Source organism: Diabrotica undecimpunctata, chromosome 6 (assembly GCF_040954645.1).
Source record: "Diabrotica undecimpunctata isolate CICGRU chromosome 6, icDiaUnde3, whole genome shotgun sequence".
Classification (NCBI taxonomy): domain Eukaryota; kingdom Metazoa; phylum Arthropoda; class Insecta; order Coleoptera; family Chrysomelidae; genus Diabrotica; species Diabrotica undecimpunctata.
This window is the reverse complement of record NC_092808.1, coordinates 19,960,178-19,981,950: the sequence shown is the minus strand read 5'-3', so window position 1 is coordinate 19,981,950 and position 21,773 is coordinate 19,960,178. Positions and strand designations below refer to the sequence as shown.

The 21,773-nt window shown below is 31.8% G+C and overlaps 1 protein-coding gene across 3 annotated transcripts in view; it reads right to left on the bottom strand.

Moving 5' to 3' along the window:
- LOC140443259 (uncharacterized) overlaps window positions 1–21,629 on the bottom strand; it is a 31,205-nt gene extending 9,576 nt beyond the window's left edge. For 2 of the 3 annotated variants that reach the window (XR_011951190.1, XM_072534403.1), the window contains exons 1-2: window positions 21,187–21,629; window positions 3,775–3,954 (exon numbers count right to left, since the gene is read on the bottom strand). Coding sequence is in view for 2 of the 3 variants with exons in the window: in XM_072534403.1 (XP_072390504.1) it covers window positions 3,775–3,954; window positions 21,187–21,421 (415 nt within the window). In the remaining variant the exon portion in view is untranslated. Of the gene's footprint in view, window positions 1–3,774; window positions 3,955–5,763; window positions 9,656–21,186 lie in introns of those variants that run through there. The other variant, XM_072534404.1, reaches the window with a different exon arrangement.
- Between the last annotated feature and the right edge of the window lie 144 nt (window positions 21,630–21,773).

Below are 21,773 nucleotides of genomic sequence, written 5' to 3'. Positions count from 1 at the left end.
GCCGATTTTTATAATTATAAACTTGTTCCAAGATTTTTACATTATTAAAGTCAAAGTGAATTAATGAATTTGGAGTTTTATATTTATAATGAGTAATATAATTCACAGAATAAATTGCAGTCAATGTCAAAGTTGTTATATTGGTAAAAGTCAACAGTGGCTTAAACAACGTGTCACTTAACACAAAAGTGACTGTAACATACGAAAAAACTCTTGTGCCTTAGTGGACTACCACTTGAAGACAGGACATAACTTTGACTTTAATAATGTAAAAATCTTGGAACAAGTTGATAATTATAAAAATCAGCTTTTCCTTGAAATGGTACACATTAATAAAACTCCTTAATCTGTCAATTATAAGACAGACACCTATAATATGATAGATCTTAACCTTTAAAAACAAACTTAGTAATTCTCTAGTAACTGTACCTATAATTTTATTCCATTCCTAAATATCGTTATTATAATAACTGACTACATACCATCAATTATAATAATTGTTTATTTTAACTTATTCACTAAAAATTGTACAATTGCAATTCACTCTATAAAATATTGCGGTTACCATAACACCTAAAAAAAAACAAATAAAAATGTCATTTATTTTGATATGTTAAAAAAATTTAAATTTTTATTCTTATAGTTGTAAGTATTGAAATATTCACTTTGTTTACATATAATAATTAATTATTCTAATAAATTTACAGTTTTCTCCTGAAGAAGTCACAAAATCGTGACGAAATATTGAGACAGAACAAATAGAGTTTTATTTCCTACAGACCGATTGCTGATACTATAAATCAATATTTAAAACAGTACAGTCGAAAAATAATTTGAAATTAAATATATATATATATATATATATATATATATATATATATATATATATATATATATATATATGTGTGTGTGTGTGTGTATGTGTGTGTAAAATCCTCTTAAAATATTACGAATTATTGAGTGTTTGAAATATCAAATGGTTCGAAATTTGTGAGAAAATAAATAAAACTTCGAATTATTAAGTGGTGATCAATTATTATTTATTAACTGCTGTTCTATAACGATGACAAACGTTTAGAGGTACATTCGTGTACATACATGTATGTATTCATAATGTGAATTAATCAATCTTTCGAATGAACTGTATTAGACTGGTTTGCTTCACAGCACATTGCTGCTGCTCAGACTGCTCAATAATTTTGTTTAAGAGAAAAATTGCCTGATATGCTTTTTCATCACTTTCGTTTTGTAGACAGAAGGTTTGTACGGTATCGAATGAGGATCTTGCTTCCTTAACTAACACCTCTGCCAAAAGTTCTGATGTATCGTACTCATCTTCATCGTTACTTTTTTCATTCTCGGAAAAACTCACACCGCTGATGTCAACTAATGGTTCTATTGCTAGTTCTTCATCATCCATAAGTATTGGAAAATGTTCCTGATCTTTTAAAAAACCGGATGTTTTGAAGCAGTTGAGAATTGTTAGGGGTGCTACACCTCTCCATGAATTGTCAATCGGTTAAAGTAGTTGTCAGAACCGTGATATTTGCAGTTAGCTGCTTGTCTAGAGATTCTAAAACGAGCTTAACAATTTCTTTGCGATAGAACGTCTTAAAATTATGGATAATCCCTTCGTCCAATGGTTGCAATTTGGAAGTTGTATTTGGCGGAAAGAAGTAGAGTTCCACGTTGGACAATGTAGGAGGACTGTTGTGGACAGTGCAATTGTCTAAAAATAGTAAAATTTTACGCTTTTGTCGTTTCATTAATCCGTCCCTATTAACTGTTAAAAGTCAATTGTTAAAAAGTTCTGTCGTGCTCCAAGCTTATATGTTAGCACGATAATCCGTAGGAAACGATTTCACACCTTTGAAACCTCGCTGTTTCATTGCTTTTCATATCAGTAAGGGTTTAAGTTTTTCCGATCCGTCCATATTTACTGCAAGTAAAACCGTCAACCTCTCTTTACTATGTTTTCTCCCATGACATTTTTCATCTTTAAAAGTAAGCGTCTTGTCCGGTAAACATTTGAAAAATAGGCCAGTTTCATCAGTATTAAAAATGTCTCGGGCATCATAGTTTTCAATCAAGGTCTTCAATTTACCGTGCCAATCTAAGCAAACTGCAACATTAACACTTCCACTTTCCCCACAAACTTTTTTAAATACAACTCCATTTCCCTTTTTGAAATTTGTAAGCCACCCTGCACTTGCCGCAAAGTTTTTGATGCTTAGAGTAGAGGCGAACTCTTTTGCTTTTTCCTTCAAAAAGTTTCTGCTAATAGACGCTTTTTGTCCTCTACACTGTCTTAGACAAATGACCAGAATTCTTCCAGACGAAGAAATTTACCTTTAGTAGTTCTTTTCCGTACTCCAGCAGTTTGAGAAGCATTAATTTTCTCCTTGTGCTTATTATGGTTGAGAGAGTACTCAGAGGAATCTTAAATTCTTTTACGACATCACTTTTTTTCTCATCTTCCTCTACTTTTTGGATTAACCTCTTCTTTTCAGCAATTGTCAAACATTTATACGGTCTAGGGCTCATTACAATCAAAATTTTAATCTATATACCAACGAAAGAGTAACAGTAACTAATAACTAAACAAACCAATTCGTGAGATGTGTGAGTCAAATATGTAGTCAAATTAATCATAACAGTAACAAAGGCGCGTTGGTACATACGATCTTTCCTCCTCTTTCTCTCTGTAACTGAATTGTCGAGTGTTGGACGCCGATGAGTTCAAATTAACGCGTCGTTTTGTAATACAGCAATGATTTTTTTCGTTCGGATTACCAAGTGCATCAAAACGTATTGATTTAGTTCGAAATATAAAGAGATTTTGTAGGGAACTCGTAATAACTTTGAATTATAGAGAGGTTCGAATTATCGCAAGACTGAATTACCTGAGTCGACTGTATATCGATGGAAGGCAACCGTATATACGTATTACTGACTATTGGTCGTCTTCAGTACGGTGCAGCCAAGTTAGAAAAAGAGCAGTTAACTAGGGAAACAATAATTTGTCATCACTTGTCATCTATTTCTCTTTTAATGTTTGTAAAGTTTTTCTCCAGCGTGTACTAGCAAATGTATTTTTAAAGCTCTTCCATCACTAAACTTCTTAAAACAGATTTCACTTGTAAGGCTCTTCTACAGTGTGCACTCTCAAATGTCTTTTCAAAATCCTTGCTACGCTAAACTTCTTAAAACAAACTTCACACTTATAAGGTTTTTCTCCAGTGTGCATTCTCAAATGTGTTTTCAAATTAGTTGCTATGCTAAACTGCTTAAAACAAATTTCACACTTGTAAGGCCTTTCTCCAGTGTGCATTCTCAAATGTGTTTTCAAATTAGCTGCTGCGTTAAACTGCTTAAAACAAATTTCACACTTATAAGGTTTTTCTCCAGTGTGCGTTCTTATATGTTCTTTCAAATGACGTGCTTCACTAAACTGCTTGAAACAAATTTCACACTTGTAAGGTTTTTCTCCAGTGTGCACTCTTAAATGTTTTCTAAAAGTACTTGCATCACTAAACTGCTTAAAACAAATTTCACACTTGTAAGGCCTTTCTCCAGTGTGCATTCTCAAATGTGTTTTCAAATTAGTTGCTGCGTTAAACTGCTTAAAACAAATTTCACACTTATAAGGTTTTTCTCCAGTGTGCGTTCTTATATGTTCTTTCAAATGACGTGCTTCACTAAACTGCTTGAAACAAATTTCACACTTGTGAGGTTTTTTTCCAGTGTGTACTTTCAAATGTCTTTTCAAACTACCTGCTTGACTAAACTGCTGAAAACAAATTTCACATTTGTAAGGTCCCTGTCTAGTCTGAATTTTTATATTTTTATTTACAGTTTTCCCTTCGGCGTCTCGATTCGTACAGTCTTCATTATGGAATGAATGTTCATACAATGTTTCCATAATTTTCATTTTATTCTCTTCCTGAGTAAAACCTAAAATACAAACAACTGTAAACATTTACTACAACAGAAAAATGAATACAGCAATATGCAAATCAGCATCAACAAATCTGCTTATTACACCAGTGTTTTTACAAAAAATTGTAAATATGCAATTATTAAAATAAAATAAAAAAATAAAGATTTGTAAATACATTATATTTATTTTTTCTCATTTTCTCTTTGAAATGCTCCTACTTTCCTTCCTATTTATTTTATCTTCGATAGTAGTTCATATACATGTATACTATCAGCAATCGGTCTGTAGGAAATAAAACTCTATTTGTTCTGTCTCAATATTTCGTCACGATTTTGTGACTTCTTCAGGAGAAAACTGTAAATTTATTAGAATAATTAATTATTATATGTAAACAAAGTGAATGTTTCAATACTTACAACTATAAGAATAAAAATTTATATTTTTTTAACATATCTAAATGAATGACATTTTTATTTAGGAGTTATGGTAACCGCAATATTTAGAGTGAATTCCCATTGTACAATTTTTAGTGAATAAATTATTATAATTGATGGTATGTAGTCAGTTATTGTAATACCGATATTTAGGAATGGAATAAAATTATAGGTACAGTTACTAGAGAATTATTAAGTTTGTTTTTAAAGGTTAAGATCTATCATATTATATATTGGTTAGTATGTTGCAGTAGATATTACTTAAATGATTGGTGTCTGTCTTATAATTGATAGATTCAGGAGTTTTATTAATGTGTACCATTTCAAAGAAAAGCCGATTTTTATAATTATAAACTTGTTCCAAGATTTTTACATTATTAAAGTCAAAGTGAATTAATGAATTTGGAGTTTTATAATTATAATGAGTAATATAATTCACAGAATAAATTGCAGTCAATGTCAAAGTTGTTATATTGGTAAAAGTCAACAGTGGCTTAAACAACGTGTCACTTAACACAAAAGTGACTGTAACATACGAAAAAACTCTTGTGCCTTAGTAGACTACCACTTGAAGACAGGACATAACTTTGACTTTAATAATGTAAAAATCTTGGAACAAGTTGATAATTATAAAAATCAGCTTTTCCTTGAAATGGTACACATTAATAAAACTCCTGAATCTGTCAATTATAAGACAGACACCAATCATTTAAGTAATATCTACTGCAACATACTAAACAATATATAATATGATAGATCTTAACCTTTAAAAACAAACTTAGTAATTCTCTAGTAACTGTACCTATAATTTTATTCCATTCCTAAATATCGTTATTATAATAACTGACTACATACCATCAATTATAATAATTGTTTATTTTAACTTATTCACTAAAAATTGTACAATTGCAATTCACTCTATAAAATATTGCGGTTACCATAACACCTAAAAAAAAAACAAATAAAAATGTCATTTATTTTGATATGTTAAAAAAATTTAAATTTTTATTCTTATAGTTGTAAGTATTGAAATATTCACTTTGTTTACATATAATAATTAATTATTCTAATAAATTTACAGTTTTCTCCTGAAGAAGTCACAAAATCGTGACGAAATATTGAGACAGAACAAATAGAGTTTTATTTCCTACAGACCGATTGCTGATACTATAAATCAATATTTAAAACAGTACAGTCGAAAAATAATGTGAAATATATATATATATATATATATATATATATATATATATATATATATATATATATATGTGTGTGTGTGTGTGTAAAATCCTCTTAAAATATTACGAATTATTGAGTGTTTGAAATATCAAATGGTTCGAAATTTGTGAGAGAAAATAAATAAAACTTCGAATTATTAAGTGGTGATCAATTATTATTTATTAACTGCTGTTCTATAACGATGACAAACGTTTAGAGGTACATTCGTGTACATACATGTATGTATTCATAATGTGAATTAATCAATCTTTCGAATGAACTGTATTAGACTGGTTTGCTTCACAGCACATTGCTGCTGCTCAGACTGCTCAATAATTTTTTTTAAGAGAAAAAGTGCCTGAAATTCTTTTTCATCACTTTCGTTTTGTAGACAGAAGGTTTCTACGGTATCGAATGAGGATCTTGCTTCCTTAACACCTCTGCCAAAAGTTCTGATGTATCGTACTCATGTTCATCGTTACTTTTTTCATTCTCGGAAAAACTCACACCGCTGATGTCAACTAATGGTTCTATTGCTAGTTCTTCATCATCCATTAGTATTGGAAAATTTTCCTGATCTTTTAAAAAACCGGATGTTTTGAAGCAGTTGAGAATTGTTAGGGGTGCTACACCTCTCCATGAATTGTCAATCGGTTAAAGTAGTTGTCAGAACCGTGATATTTGCAGTTAGCTGCTTGTCTAGAGATTCTAAAACGAGCTTAATAATTTCTTTGTGATAGAACGTCTTAAAATTATGGATAATCCCTTCGTCCAATGGTTGCAATTTAGAAGTTGTATTTGGCGAAAAGAAGTAGAGTTCCACGTTGGACAATGTAGGAGGACTGTTGTGACAGTGCAATTGTCTAAAAATAGTAAAATTTTACGCTTTTGTCGTTTCATTAACCCGTCCCCATTAACTGTTAAAAGTCAATTGTTAAAAAGTTCTGTCGTGCTACAAGCTTATATGTTAGCACGATAATCCGTAGGAAACGATTTCACACCCTTGAAATATTGCTGTTTTATTGCTTTTCATATCAGTAAAGGTTTAAGTTTTTCCGATCCGTCCATATTTACTGCAAGTAAAACCGTCAACCTCTCTTTACTATGTTTTCTCCCATGACATTTTTAATCTTTAAAAGTAAGCGTCTTGTCCGGTAAACATTTGAAAAATAGGCCAGTTTCATCAGTATTAAAAATGTATCGGGCATCATAGTTTTCAATCAAGGTCTTCAATTTACCGTGCCAATCTAAGCAAACTGCATCATCAACACTTCCACTTTCCCCACAAACTTTTTTAAATACAACTCCATTTCCCTTTTTGAAATTTGTAAGCCACCCTGCACTTGCCGCAAAGTTTTTGATGCTTAGAGTAGACGCGAACTCTTTTGCTTTTTCCTTCAACAAGTTTCCGCTAATAGACGCTTTTTGTTCTTTACACTGTCTTAGACAAATGACCAGAATTCTTCCAGACGAAGAAATTTACCTTTAGTAGTTCTTTTCCGTACTCCAGCAGTTTGAGAAGCATTAATTTTCTCCTTGTGCTTATTATGGTTGAGAGAGTACTCAGAGGAATCTTAAATTCTTTTACGACATCACTTTTCTTCTCATCTTCCTCTACTTTTTGGATTAACCTCTTCTTTTCAGCAATTGTCAAACATTTATACGGTCTAGGGCTCATTACAATCAAAATTTTAATCTATATACCAACGAAAGAGTAACAGTAACTAATAACTAAACAAAACAATTCGTGAGATGTGTAAGTCAAATATGTAGTCAAATTAATCATAACAGAAACAAAGGCGCGTTGGTACATACGATCTTTCCGCCTCTTTCTCTCTGTAACTGAATTGTCGAGTGTTGGACGCCGATGAGTTCAAATTAACGCGTCGTTTTGTTATATAGCAATGATTTTTTTCGTTCGGATTCTTCTTCTTCTTCTAATGGCGCTACAACCCTTTGTGAGTCTTGGCCTGCTTAACAATGTTCTTCCATTCTGCCCTGTCGGATACTTTCCTTCGCCACTGCCTGATATTCATGGTTTTAAGATCCCTCTCTACGTCGTCTATCCATCTTTTACGGGGCCTTCCTCTTGTTCTGTTTCCTTGGGGCTTCCATCTCTGGACTACTTTTACAGCTCGATTATCTGGCATTCTTTCTAGGTGACCAAGCCAGTTTAGTCTTTGTGATTTTACAAATCTGACAATATCTGCGCTCTGCATTAGTTCATCCAGCTCGTGGTTCATTTTAATTCTCCACGAACTATCGCTGCATTGGGTTGGTCCAAATATCTTCCTTAGTATTTTGCGCTCAAATATTCTCAATTGATTTTCATCAGTGGTTGAGAGGGTCCACGTTTCACATCCATATGTGACCACTGGTCTAATTTCGTTCGGATTACCAAGTGCATAAAAACGAATTGATTTAGTTCGAAATATAAAGAGATTTTGTAGGGAACTCTTGATAACTTTGAATTATAGAGAGGTTCGAATTATCGCAAGACTGAATTACCTGAGTCGACTGTATATCGATGGAAGGCAATCGTATATACGTATTCCTGACTATTGGTCGTCTTCAGTACGGTGCAGCCAAGTTAGAAAAGGAGCAGTTAACTAGGGAAACGATAATTTGTCATCATTTGTCATCTATTTCTCTTTTAATGTTTGTAAAGTTTTTCTCCAGCGTGTACTAGCAAATGTATTTTTAAAGCACTTGCATCACTAAACTTCTTAAAACAGATTTCACTTGTAAGGCTCTTCTACAGTGTGCACTCTCAAATGTCTTTTCAAAACCCTTGCTACGCTAAACTTCTTAAAACAAACTTCACACTTATAAGGTTTTTCTCCAGTGTGCATTCTCAAATGTGTTTTCAAATGAGTTGCTGTCCTAAACTTCTTAAAACAAATTTCACACTTATAAGGTTTTTCTTTAGTGTGCACTCTTATATGTTTTTTCAAACCATATGATTCACTAAACTGCTTAAAACAAACTTCACACTTGTAAGGTTTTTCTCCAGTGTGCACTCTTAAATGTTTTCTAAAATTACTTGCATCACTGAACTGCTTAAAACAAATTTCACACTTGTAAAGATTTTCTCCAGTATGCAGTCTTAAATGCCTTTTCAAAGCACTTGCATCACTAAACTTCTTTAAACAAATTGCACACTTATAAGGTTTTTCTCCAGTGTGCACTCTTAAATGTTTTCTATAACTACCTGCTTGACTAAACTGCTTAAAACAAATTTCACACTTATAAGGTTTTTCTCCAGTGTGTGTTCTTATATGATGTTTTAAATGATGTGCTTCACTAAACTGTTTGAAACAAATTTCACACTTGTGAAGATTTTTTCCAGTGTGCACTTTTACATGTTTTTTCAAACCATATGATTCAGTAAACTGCTTAAAACAGATTTCGCACTTGTAAGATTTTTCTGCAGTATGCACTATCAAATGTCTTTTCAAATAAGATGCTTCGCTAAACTTCTTTAAACAAATTTCACACTTATAAGGTTTTTCTTTAGTGTGCACTCTTAGATGTTTTTTCAAACCATATGATTCAGTAAACTGCTTAAAACAGATTTCGCACTTGTAAGATTTTTCTGCAGTATGCACTATCAAATGTCTTTTCAAATAAGATGCTTCGCTAAACTTTTTTAAACAAATTTCACACTTATAAGGTTTTTCTCCAGTGTGCACTCTTAAATGTTTTCTAAAACTACTTGCATCACTGAACTGCTTAAAACAAATTTCACACCTATAAGGTTTTTCTCCAGTGTGCGTTCTTATATGTTGTTTCAAATGATGTGCTTCACTAAACTGCTTGAAACAAATTTCACACTTGTGAGGTTTTTTTCCAGTGTGTACTTTCAAATGTCTTTTCAAACTACCTGCTTGACTAAACTGCTGAAAACAAATTTCACATTTGTAATGTCCCTGTCTAGGCTGAACTTTTATGTATTTTTTTACAGTTTTCTCTTCGGCGTCTCGATTTGTATAGCGTTCTTTATGGAATGAATGTTCATACAATGTTTCCATAATTTTCATTTTATTCTCTTCCTGAGTAAAACCTAAAATACAAACAAATATAAACATTTACTACATCAGAATAATCCAAACTATAACTCCCCAACAACTAAGAAATGTAATTAGAAATATTCATAAACGCTACGACAAATGTATCCAATTAGATGGTGGATTGGTAGAGGCAACTAGGATTTAAACTAAAATTATGTTTCCTCGTTTCTCGTTTCATACAGAGTGTTTTTTTTAACGTTAATACAGAGTGTTTTTTTCTTAATGAGTTTTAAAATTTTAAGTTGTCATAAGTTTGTTATTAATAAATATATCTTAATGAACTTTTTGTCATAGCTATTTTAATAAAAAAATCGCTAATACAAATTCTCCATTTTCGACGATAAAAAAGTATCGTAGAATGACCTGAAAATTTAACTAAATATTTCATATTTTGTCCCGCAATAGACCTTTTATTACATGACATTAAAAAAAAAATTGGTTAAAATCGGTTAACAATTTCGAATTTTATAGAGGTGTTTCCAATCTAAATGGGCCACACTGTATATATATATATATATATATATATATATATATATATATATATATATATATATATATATATATATATGTATATATATATATATATATATATATATACGTTTATACAACATAATCTTATAATGTCCAGTGTCATAAGTAGACTTCGGCAAATATGCATATTGCATATTTTGCATATTGTGCATATTTTATGCAAATATTTCATATTTTGGCATATTTGTATAAAAGTTTGCATAAAGTGCATAAAAGTTCAGATTTTTATACTGTATTTGAAAATTTTTAAACATACCAATTTATTTCAATTCTTGTATAAAATTTTGTAGTCATTTTAATCAAGAAATGATCTAAGTACGTAATCTCAACAGGTACAAAACATTTACAATTTCAAAGAAGATCAATTTAAGTAGCCCTCAACATTCTTATAAAGTCTCGGTCACTGAGGCATTCAGTTATTGGATAATCGCTAAGGGTTCGCTCATTTGCATTTTATGATCTAATCCCCAAATCTATCTACAATTTATTGTATGTTAACAGCAGGTAAACGGCTAATAGTTTTGTTCCTAATTTAGGGATTTTCCAAAATCTCCCAGTTTATTGAATTAGGTACCTAAACATTTCTAATTTGATGCTCAGATTTGTAAATCATTTTTGTTTTGATATTCAAAGCGTAAACACTCGTTGTGCGTAACAAAAAGAAAGATTGTGATTTTATAATGCCTAAAACAACCAGTGCTTCAACTTGGATTAAACCTTATAAAGAGCTGTCTATGGATATGGGAAAAATCTACTGTTCAGTCTGTGGCAAAATTGTAAGTATCTAATATTTTCTATTAAATATCTAATATTTCATACATACAGGGTGTTTCCAAATGACACTTACAACGTTTGACTGTAGATACTTCTCGAAAAATTGAACAAAACGATATAGTTAATGAGGGGTCAAACTTATTTACTTTTCGAGATACAGGGTGTTAAAATTAAAAAAAATTAAATTCTTTTAGTTAATAACAACAATAACTTTAAAACCAATAAACGTATTTACTTGAAATTTAGTACTCGTAGGTTGTTTTTAAATGAAAAATAGCTTCCTTTAGTGAGAAAAAATTGTCCATGGTACAATACAATGGTGTCTATTTAGAAAAAATTTTCACCTTTACTTTTTTTTATGAAGTCAGCTATTCTAAAACACAATTATTTTTATTGTAATTGAATTAACAAAAAAAAAACTTTTGTTGAATTTTAAAATAAGTTATATGATGTACTAATGGTTAGTAACAAAAACTAATTTGTGGATTAATACTGCATTTAAAACACTTAGCGAGTGTTTTTTTTTCCAAACCAGTTATTTGATTAACCAAAAACACCTTGTATATTTTTATATTTTAAAGGTTGGGTTAAAATAAAGGTTTTTATTTTTATTTATAGATAGCATGTGAGAAGAAATTTCAGATAGACCAACATGTGAGAACTGCTTCACACATTGCAAAAAAAGGAAAAATAGGAGGAAAACATCAAACTTCAATGGCTAAATGTTTCCAATCTACTTCAAAAAAATTAGATGAGCAAGAAACTTTTAATGAAGACTTGTGTCGCGCATTAGTGTCTGCAAACATACCGCTTTTAAAATTAGCAAATGTAAATTTTAGTTCGTTTCTAAAAAAATATTGCAAACTTAATGTTCCAAGTGATCGGTCTCTAAGAAGAAATAATGTGAACGGGCTATACTCGTCGGTGTTAATTAATATTAAGGAAGAAATTGCAGATAATTATTTTTACATATCTGTAGACGAAACCACTGATTCCTCAGGAAAGTATATTGCTCATTTATTGATTGGTGTTCTTAAAGAAGATACCTTACCAAAATCTCATCTTATTTCATGCCAGCAACTTGAGAAAACAAATGCTTTAACAATTTCGCGTTTTATACAAGAAACATTAGCAACTTTTTTTCTTCCGACAACTATTCCTTCTAATGAATTACTGCTTATTTTATCGGATGCTGCTCCTTATATGGTGAAAGCAGGACAAAATTTAAAAATATTTTTCCCAGATTTAATACATGTTACTTGTGTAGCGCATGGATTAAACAGAGTTGCAGAGGAAATACGAAAAAAGTTTCCTCTTGTAAATACCATGATATCCAGTGTCAAAAAAGTATTTCTTAAATCTCCTATAAGAATTCAACTTTATAAAGAATTGCTACCTAACATTCCTCTTCCACCACAACCTATTTTAACGCGATGGGGAACATGGTTAGAAGCAGCTAATTTTTATGCAGATCATTTTGTTAAAATAAAGAACATAATTGATACGTTAACAGATGAAAGTTCCCAATCTCTTTTGGATTCTAAACAAACTTTTCAGAGTAACTTGCTTCAAAAAGAACTTTCATTTATAAAATCAAATTTTAGTTTTGTTCAAAAAACAATTACTCAGTTAGAATCACCAAAACTGTCATTGTTCGAAAGTACAGCATTAATAAAAGAATTTGCGTCATGTTGTCGGAACGTTAGAGGTAATATTGGAAAAGATATTTTAAAAAAATTTGAAGCTACTATGGAAAAAAATAAAGGTTAGTGTTCTAGCTGGAAATATTTCGGAAACAATTAATTTAGAACCAAATGTTTTGGTTAGTTTGAAAAATGCTCCCGTTACATCAGTTGATGTTGAACGAAGTTTTTCCATATATAAATATATGTACTCAGACAGAAGCCACAAGTTTTTGTTAGAAAATTTTGAACACCACTTGGTCATTTATTGTTACCATAATTCTAAATAAGTTTATTCATACTTAAAAATGATGTAGTAACTTAAAATAAATGTAAATCTTAATGAATAGTAGGAAATATTTAGTTATGTACACTTTTTTTTTTAAATAAAATTGTTACTATTTTACGATTTTTTCATTTATTTGTATGCATATTTTGTAAAATATTTGCATATTTTCGGGTAAACACGTGCATATTTATGCGCATATTTTCTACATTTTTATTTGCATATTTGCCGAAGTCTAGTCATAAGCTTCTTTACATATTTAATATCATTGACTGCTACATATCTTTTTAAGGTAACACACTTATAACAACTTTTCTATGGATGTTTGGTTTTTCATATTGTTCTTTTTAGATGAACTGATGATGCTTTCTGATTAGAAAGCGAAACGTCTTCAATAAATAGATGAAGTAGCCACCTTCTTACCTTCTTTGTCTTTTATTTCTCCACTTTGACCGAAAAACCCACCACTCTTCGAGTGTACCTTAATTTATACATATACACACACACATATATATATATATATATATATATATATATATATATATATATATATATATATATTATATAGCCACGATTTAAGTTGGAAATTAAATTTATTGACGTTTCAACTTCCACTTCGGAAATCGTTTTTATTAAATATTTCCCAAGTAAAATAGTAAATTGCATAAGATGCCACAAAGAAGTAGCTTCAGAACAATATTGCAATCCAAACCTGCAGCAGTAAATCCACCACCAGTTGGATTCGAAATAGGGCCATTGTGTTTTGCTTCTGGTAATGGTGAGTGAGGCTGTTTTTTACTAATTTTAACGGCAATTGTGATGGAATGGCCTAATAGAGCAGTCTTTATCGATACTGTCTGCTTCATCAGTCCTGCTAAAATTCAGTGGTAAATTGGCATTTATGAAGTCATCTGTGGAATTTGTAGCATCCATTTCCTTCAGGCAATGAGACACAGCAGACTGAGTAGTCTCATCATATTCGGGTTGTAACGAGTCTTCAGGACAAAATGCGGGATCTCCGATACTAACGTCACTATCAAAATCACCATCAGTGTCAGATGAAGAATCATATTCTACTGAATCTAATATTTGAAATACTTCTTCATCAGTCATTTTAAAAAAAATCATACACTTTACGATGGGGATCCATATTTACCGTAAAATTTTATGTGCAAAAACAAAATACGTTACAAGAAAAAACTTGACATGTAACATGATATATATATATATATATATATATATATATATATATATATATATATATATATATATATATATATATATATATATATATATTTCTAAAGTATCCAACTAGTGAATTCAGAGGTTTAATCGGTCATTCAGGTTGGCAAATAAAAAAAGAAGTCAACTACTTCATAAGTTTATTGAAGACGTTTCGCTTTATATTTCTAAAGCTTCATCAGTTCTCTAAAATATAACAAATGACATTGAGTTTATAAGGAATACAGATGTTTATAGTTCATAACTTACAACTCAATATGTAGTATGTTATCGATGTTATCATATCTACTGTACACTTTACTCCTTATTTAAAACTAACTTAACCAAAAAAGAAAAAACAAAAAACAAAAACAAAAAACACACAAACTTTGCAGAAAATAATGTTCATATTCGTAGATATGAATATTTAAAAAATTTTAAACGAACATTTGGCTTCATTTAGATGGTTCTCCACTGAAGACCAACAAAGTTCTGATTTATTGCAATCTAAGCAAACAACTTGACGCGATACCGAAAATTTTTTTAAGGGCCATGTGTCACCAAATTCCAAGGTTTGAGACAATTATGAACTTCTACAGGGGACATTGCATAATTAGTTGGACAGGTGGAATTTGTATGGCGGAAATATTTGATATATTATTTTTAATTTATGTTTTAATGAAACTTGGAAATAGGGGATAATTTTGTTATTATTTTGAACGGAAAATACGCCAACTTTTAACTGAAGAATAGTTGGTATCATTTATTTCGTAAGATGAGAGAGTGGTAAACCTGGCTCAAATTGTCGATGTCGGTTCTTTTGTTTATTGCCGATGAGTTCTTGAGGACATCACACATTTCAATAAAGGAGCGTTTCTGATGGTTGTTTTGTTTCGCCAGTATTTTGGTATTTGTGAAATCAATGTGATGTTTAGTGGAAATGGCGTGTTGTGCAAGGGCACAAGAGGGTTTGGAAAGTCTGATGTCGCTTTTGTGTGAAGTTATACGCCCTAGAAGAGATCGACTAGTCAGGCCAATGTAGCAGGAGTTGCATTCTGAACAAGGTATCTGATAGACAACATTAGTGTGCTCTAACGAGCTTAGTGGAGTTTTAGACTTGGAGAATAACTTTCCAATGGTTTTAGTATTTTTTAGGGATATTTTGACGGGTAAGTTTTTGAATAGTTTAGTAAGCTTGTTCGTAATTTGTGGAAAATAGGGAAGAGAAGCATATTTTGTGGCTGGTTTTGGGGTTAACGGGGAAATGTTCGTCTGTATGCTATTGGATATGGAGGCTAGTATTGCACCGTTGGGTGCTTCCGAAATAGAATGACCGTAGCTTTTAGAGAAGAGATATCGAAAGACATGGCGAGTAACCGGTTCTTAAATTACCACTCTACACACCCAATAAGATACAAACATAACCTTGTACAAGCTCTTAGCTTTAGAGTACATACGTTGACCCATACGCGGTACAAGAGGGAATCTTTGGATTTACTCAAATCCATTCTCATTGATAACTCTTACCCCATATCCATCACCCATATCATGTTACATGTCAAGTTTTTTCTTGTAACGTATTTTGTTTTTGCACATAAAATTTTACGGTAAATATGGATCCCCATCGTAAAGTGTATGATTTTTTTTAAAATGACTGATGAAGAAGTATTTCAAATATTAGATTCAGTAGAATATGATTCTTCATCTGACACTGATGGTGATTTTGATAGTGACGTTAGTATCGGAGATCCCGCATTTTGTCCTGAAGACTCGTTACAACCCGAATATGATGAGACTACTCAGTCTGCTGTGTCTCATTGCCTGAAGGAAATGGATGCTACAAATTCCACAGATGACTTCATAAATGCCAATTTACCACTGAATTTTAGCAGGACTGATGAAGCAGACAGTATCGATAAAGACTGCTCTATTAGGCCATTCCATCACAATTGCCGTTAAAATTAGTAAAAAACAGCCTCACTCACCATTACCAGAAGCAAAACACAATGGCCCTATTTCGAATCCAACTGGTGGTGGATTTACTGCTGCAGGTTTGGATTGCAATATTGTTCTGAAGCTACTTCTTTGTGGCATCTTATGCAATTTACTATTTTACTTGGGAAATATTTAATAAAAACGATTTCCGAAGTGGAAGTTGAAACGTCAATAAATTTAATTTCCAACTTAAATCGTGGCTTATTTACCAAGTAAAATAGTAAATTGTATTGCAATAAACATAATATTTTGTGCATTTATTATTGCTTTTTCTTTTCCAGAGTTACAGGACATTAACATGAAGTTCCATGAATTCAAAAACATAACATGGCGAAAAAAAGGAATTCAACTGCATAAAAATGAAATCATTTTTCGTGGTGACAGCTCTTTGCCTAGAACATTGCAAGATCTGAAAACACCAATGCAATGTTTTAATTATTTGTTTACAAAAGGAATTTTCCAGTTGATTGTTGAAGAAACAAATAGAGCTGCCCTTCAAGCGAATATCCACACCTCCTTTTCTGTGACTGAAGTACAAATTCTACAATATATTGGCATACTGTTATACATGTCTTTGTACAGGTATCCACGTTTAGAAAGCTATGGGAACATAAACGCATTTGAACAGATTCGCAGTACAATGACCTGTAGGTAATTTGACAACATCAAAAAGTATTTATATTTTGCTGACGCACAACAACGTGCAAAAAAATGCGAACCAGGATATGATCCTTTGTTTCGTATCAGGACAATTTCACCGAAAATAAATGAACGTTTTGATTACATACACAAAGACACCACGTCTTTGCGTGGATGAGCAAATGTGTTCAACAAAAATGCAACACCGTGTACGACAATACATGCCTAATAAACCCCACAAATGGGGAATAAAATTATTTATCCTATGTGATTCATACGGATACTCCTACAAATTTGAAATATTTCAAATTTACAATGAAGCTAGTGATAACGTCATCCTACCAGGAAATCCTGATCTTGGTGCAGCATCAAATATAGTTAGTAGATTATCTCAGACTACAAACAACTTCAAAAATTACATTCTCTACTTCGATAACTTTTACATTTTGTTGCCACTGCTAGCGTATCTTTGTGAACGGGGTATTTATTCATTGGGAACTATTTGAGCCAATCGAATTACTAACTGTAAATTACCAGAAGATAAAGATAAGCAACTGATCAAAGTAAAAAGGGGATATGTGTACTGTGGAATATACAGGGATGGCATATGGTATTGAATCTAAGTACTGTGCTTTGGAAAGATACAAAAAATGTGTCTAGCTTCCCCTTATATAGGACAGCAGCCATTCAAACGAGCACTTGATCAACAACAACCAAACAAAGCAGTTCGTTGTGATAGAAAAAAAAGCGGTATATTGACGTGGACTGTCTACAGATCATCAAAGATTACAACAGTCATGTGGTGTTGACGTTATGGATGGTCTAATCGGCAGATACCACATTCGACTGAAGACTCAAGATCCCATGTTACGAATATTTTAAATTGCTTGATTGACATGGCAGTGACCAATGCCTATCTTCTAGTTTCAAATTGCCACTGTTTCACGAGCAAATAGCTGAGGGTCTCTGCAAATACGCACCAGTCCGTACTGTAGGAAGACCTCCAAAGCGGACAGCCCAACCTAATATGTCTAGGACTGGAACAAACTCGCTTCGTCCACCAATGATGTGCGATATGACGGTATAGATCATGATCCAGGTATACATAGCAACACCGGAAAGACAAGATGTAAATATTGTAAGAAGTCTGATACTCAAGTGTATTGCATGAAGTGAGGTCTGAATTTATGTATTACACCGGAAAAAATCTGTTTTTATGACTTTCATCATAGATAGTTAACGTTTTTTTATATATTTTTATTTTTTGTATTGTTTTACTCTTATTTTTATATTTTTTGTGCTTTTTGTTTTTATTTCAACAATAAAAATGATTTATTTCGTTCATTTTATTCAAATAAAACCTCTTCTAATTTTTTACACCTAAACTGTTATGACCTTCTAAAGTCAGTCTACCTTGTTTCTCATCTGGAGGTCAAACTATAATAGATATTTAAAAAAAAATGAACATGAAATTAATTGTAACGCTCACATTACCATAATTAGAAATTATTAGATATTTTGAACCATTTTAAAAAATACAGGGTTAGAGGGTCAAACTCTATTTTTATATTTTAAGTTATATAAACTGTACACTGTTTAATTTTAAATTCATGCGCACTGTGTGCGACTGTTCAAGCTTTCAGCGCCATGTTGTTTGTTTTAATTTTTATTAAACTCTTCAAAAATCGTTTGTGATTTCATATATCTATATATATTAAACTAAAATCCTAATATAAATCATCAAACGCAAGGAGTAATTTATAATGTTTCATAATTTACAAAAAATTAATCAGAAAATAGATAATTGTTAATACTTATAAGAAAGGTGCAGGAACGTGTTTAATAAAAAAAACTTAAAAATAATAAGGCACTAGGCAGCGATGGTTACCCGCACAGTGTCTAAAACCCGGAGAATAAGCACTATACACTGTAGATCTATCTACAAGCTAATTTAAGGCAGTTGACAATACGAAACAATGCCAGATGAATGGAAAGAAGGGGTTATTGTACCATCCACAAAAAGCAATGTACTAACTACCAGGAAATAACGCGCCCAAATACCACCTAGAAAACCCTAGCAAATATTCTACTAGAAAGAAGCAAAACATTATACAAAAGAAGTCAATGGGGATTATCAATGCAGATTCAGATCGCTCTACTATTGACCAGATATTCACAATAAAATAGATAATGGAAAAATGCTGGGAGTTTGATTGTGAGCTCCATCGAGGTTTATAGATTTTTTAGATTAAAAAAAGATTATAGATTAAAAAAACTAGTTAATTTGAGAGTTGGACAACAATACCCAGAGACATTTGAAATAAACAATGGACTAAAACAGTGAAATCATCTCTCTCCACAACTCTTCAACGTAGCTTTGGAATACATAATCAGAAATATAAGAATCGAAAAACCTACTGCTGCAGTAATTCATCTAGAAGTGTCAAACTTACTGTTGGCATATTCAGACAATGTTGATCTAATAGTAAACACTAGATTAAGGATGAAGGAAACTTTATCAGGCTCGAGAAGGAAGCAGAGAAGATGGGGCTCCTAATCAGTGAAAAAGAGAATCGGACAGAATGTTACCATCAATGTCTCCAACTCTGAGCATGTCAGAGAATTTAAGTATTTTGAAACAACAAACAAAAGCTTTAGCCAATAGCGGATCACAAGAAATAAACAATGGGTACAAACTGGGAACAGATGTCTTTGTGTCTCTCAAAACCTTATAAAATAGAAACCATTAACAAAACGCACTATGTATGGTAGCGAAACTTGACTGATAACAAAGGTAAATGAAGAGCAACTACATATTTGGTAAAGAAAAATCCTAAGGAAGATATTTGCGCCGCAGATTGATGAGAAGACCTAACAAAGCTGTGTGTGTGTGTGTGTGTGTGTGTGTGTGTGTGTGTGTGTGTGTGTGTGTGTGTGTGTGTGTGTGTGTGTGTGTGTGTGTGTTTAGAATAATGACCTTGGTTTAGACCAATCAGCAAGCTCAAAATTTTATTAAAATTATCATTTCCATAGATACAATTTCCTAGCTTTACCTGAGCATTATATTTTAATAAATACTAATAATTTTCAGTGTATTATTGTTATATTAAAATTTGAGCTTTTCTTTACTTTTTTGGCAAAGTCCACAAAAAAATGGGCACTTTTGAGGTGTACCCACTTGGTAAATAACTATCCATAATTGAATTACCGAATCATAACTAAGGTAATTAAAAAATAATAAACATCAATGATCTTTACTATGACCTACTAATGACCACAAATATTTTTAGATCAATTAATGATAATTATTTTTTGACTAATATTTTATTTTGTTCATTTATTTGTTAAATAAAATATGCTGCTCGTGACATATATACATGTTGTTTACAAATTAATTACTATTAATTGAATTAAAAAATTTGAGGCCACTTTTTGACTGGCAACCTATTATCAATGTATTCTCCTAATTTTAAATGTATAAAAAATGTCAGTTTGATTAACTACATTATGAATGTTGTGATCTTGCAGTGAGATCTTAGGCTATTAATGTCACACATAATAAAAATTTGGGAGAGAACTGTAGAGCAAAGATTAAGCTAGAAAGGACAATGGATGCCTTGCTTGCTTTGAGACAGTTGCTAAAGAAATAAAGTGAGAAGAAAAGAGAGCAACACTTGGTGTTTACAGATTTTGAGAAGGTCTATGACACAGTTCCTAGGCAAAAGCTGTGAAGATGTATGAGAGAAATGGGTTCCTGAGAAGTATGCTAGTTAAGGATATATATGAGGGAGCTTACACTAAAGAAAGGACTTGAATTAGATTGACTGAAATTTTCCAGTGACAGTTGGTTTGCATCAAGGTTCTTCAGAATTACTACCTGCTTAATCTAGTCACAGGATATATGCTGGTTGGTTTAACTGGGAGCGAATGAGTAGGGTACTCTGTGATCAAAAAATCTAGGAGGGCTGAAAAGAAATATATAGAAGAGTGTGATGAGGTCTGCATTGGTATATGGTGGTGAGCTACGTACTTTAAAGAAGGTCCAGGAAAAGAAGATGGAGGTAACTGAAGTGAAAATGTTACAGTGGATGTTGGGTAAGACTAAAAGGGACAAGACAGCCTAAAAAAAGATTTAAGAACAAAGACTGCAATGGTTTGGAAATGTCAGACGTAGAAATAAGAACTATGTGGGATGAAGAATAGAGCTGTTAAAAATTGAGTCAAAGAGGGGTAGAGGAAAAGAGAGAATAAGGAGAATATGGAAGGACTGTGTGCTAGAGATCTTGAGAAAGGTTTAAGTGAAGAAGACAAGAAGGATGAATGACAAAGAAAAGTAAGGAACAGGGACCCCTGAAAAGGGAAAATGAGGAGGGAGAAAGAAACTTCTGATACTAACCTTTTTGAGGTTTTTGGTTGTCTTCAAATGGGTTTAGTTTATTTCTATCTTGGTATATATCAATATTTGTAGAATACTCCTTTAAGTCTAAAGAATCATATGTATCATGTGGGCTTTGTCCATTGGATTCCTCCTTAATTTCACATTTAAAGACATCCAGAAGACCATTATCTAAGTCACTATATTCTATTTCTACTTTACAGGTCTCCTCACTAAATTCTTGTTTTACTTCCATTCTAAACCTGATTTTATGTATTTCAATACAAATGCTGTGTCAATATAAAATATAAATAATAAGAAATTATTCATAAGGTAGTTAACGGGGGGTTATATACTCTGGTTAACTCATCGAGTTAGAATCTATTAACAAAGAATATAGACGCTATAATAAGCGTCTATATCTATATTCTTTGCTATTAATTAAGGAAAGTACAATCTGAATATAGCCGCAGCCGCAAATGTCAACCAAAGAATATAGACGCTTATAAGCGTCTATATTCTTTGTGTCAACCATGGAAAGTAATCTTTCGGTTTGGCAGTGTTGGCATGTTTTTATAATGTATGTTGTGTTGTATAGAAAAGTACAT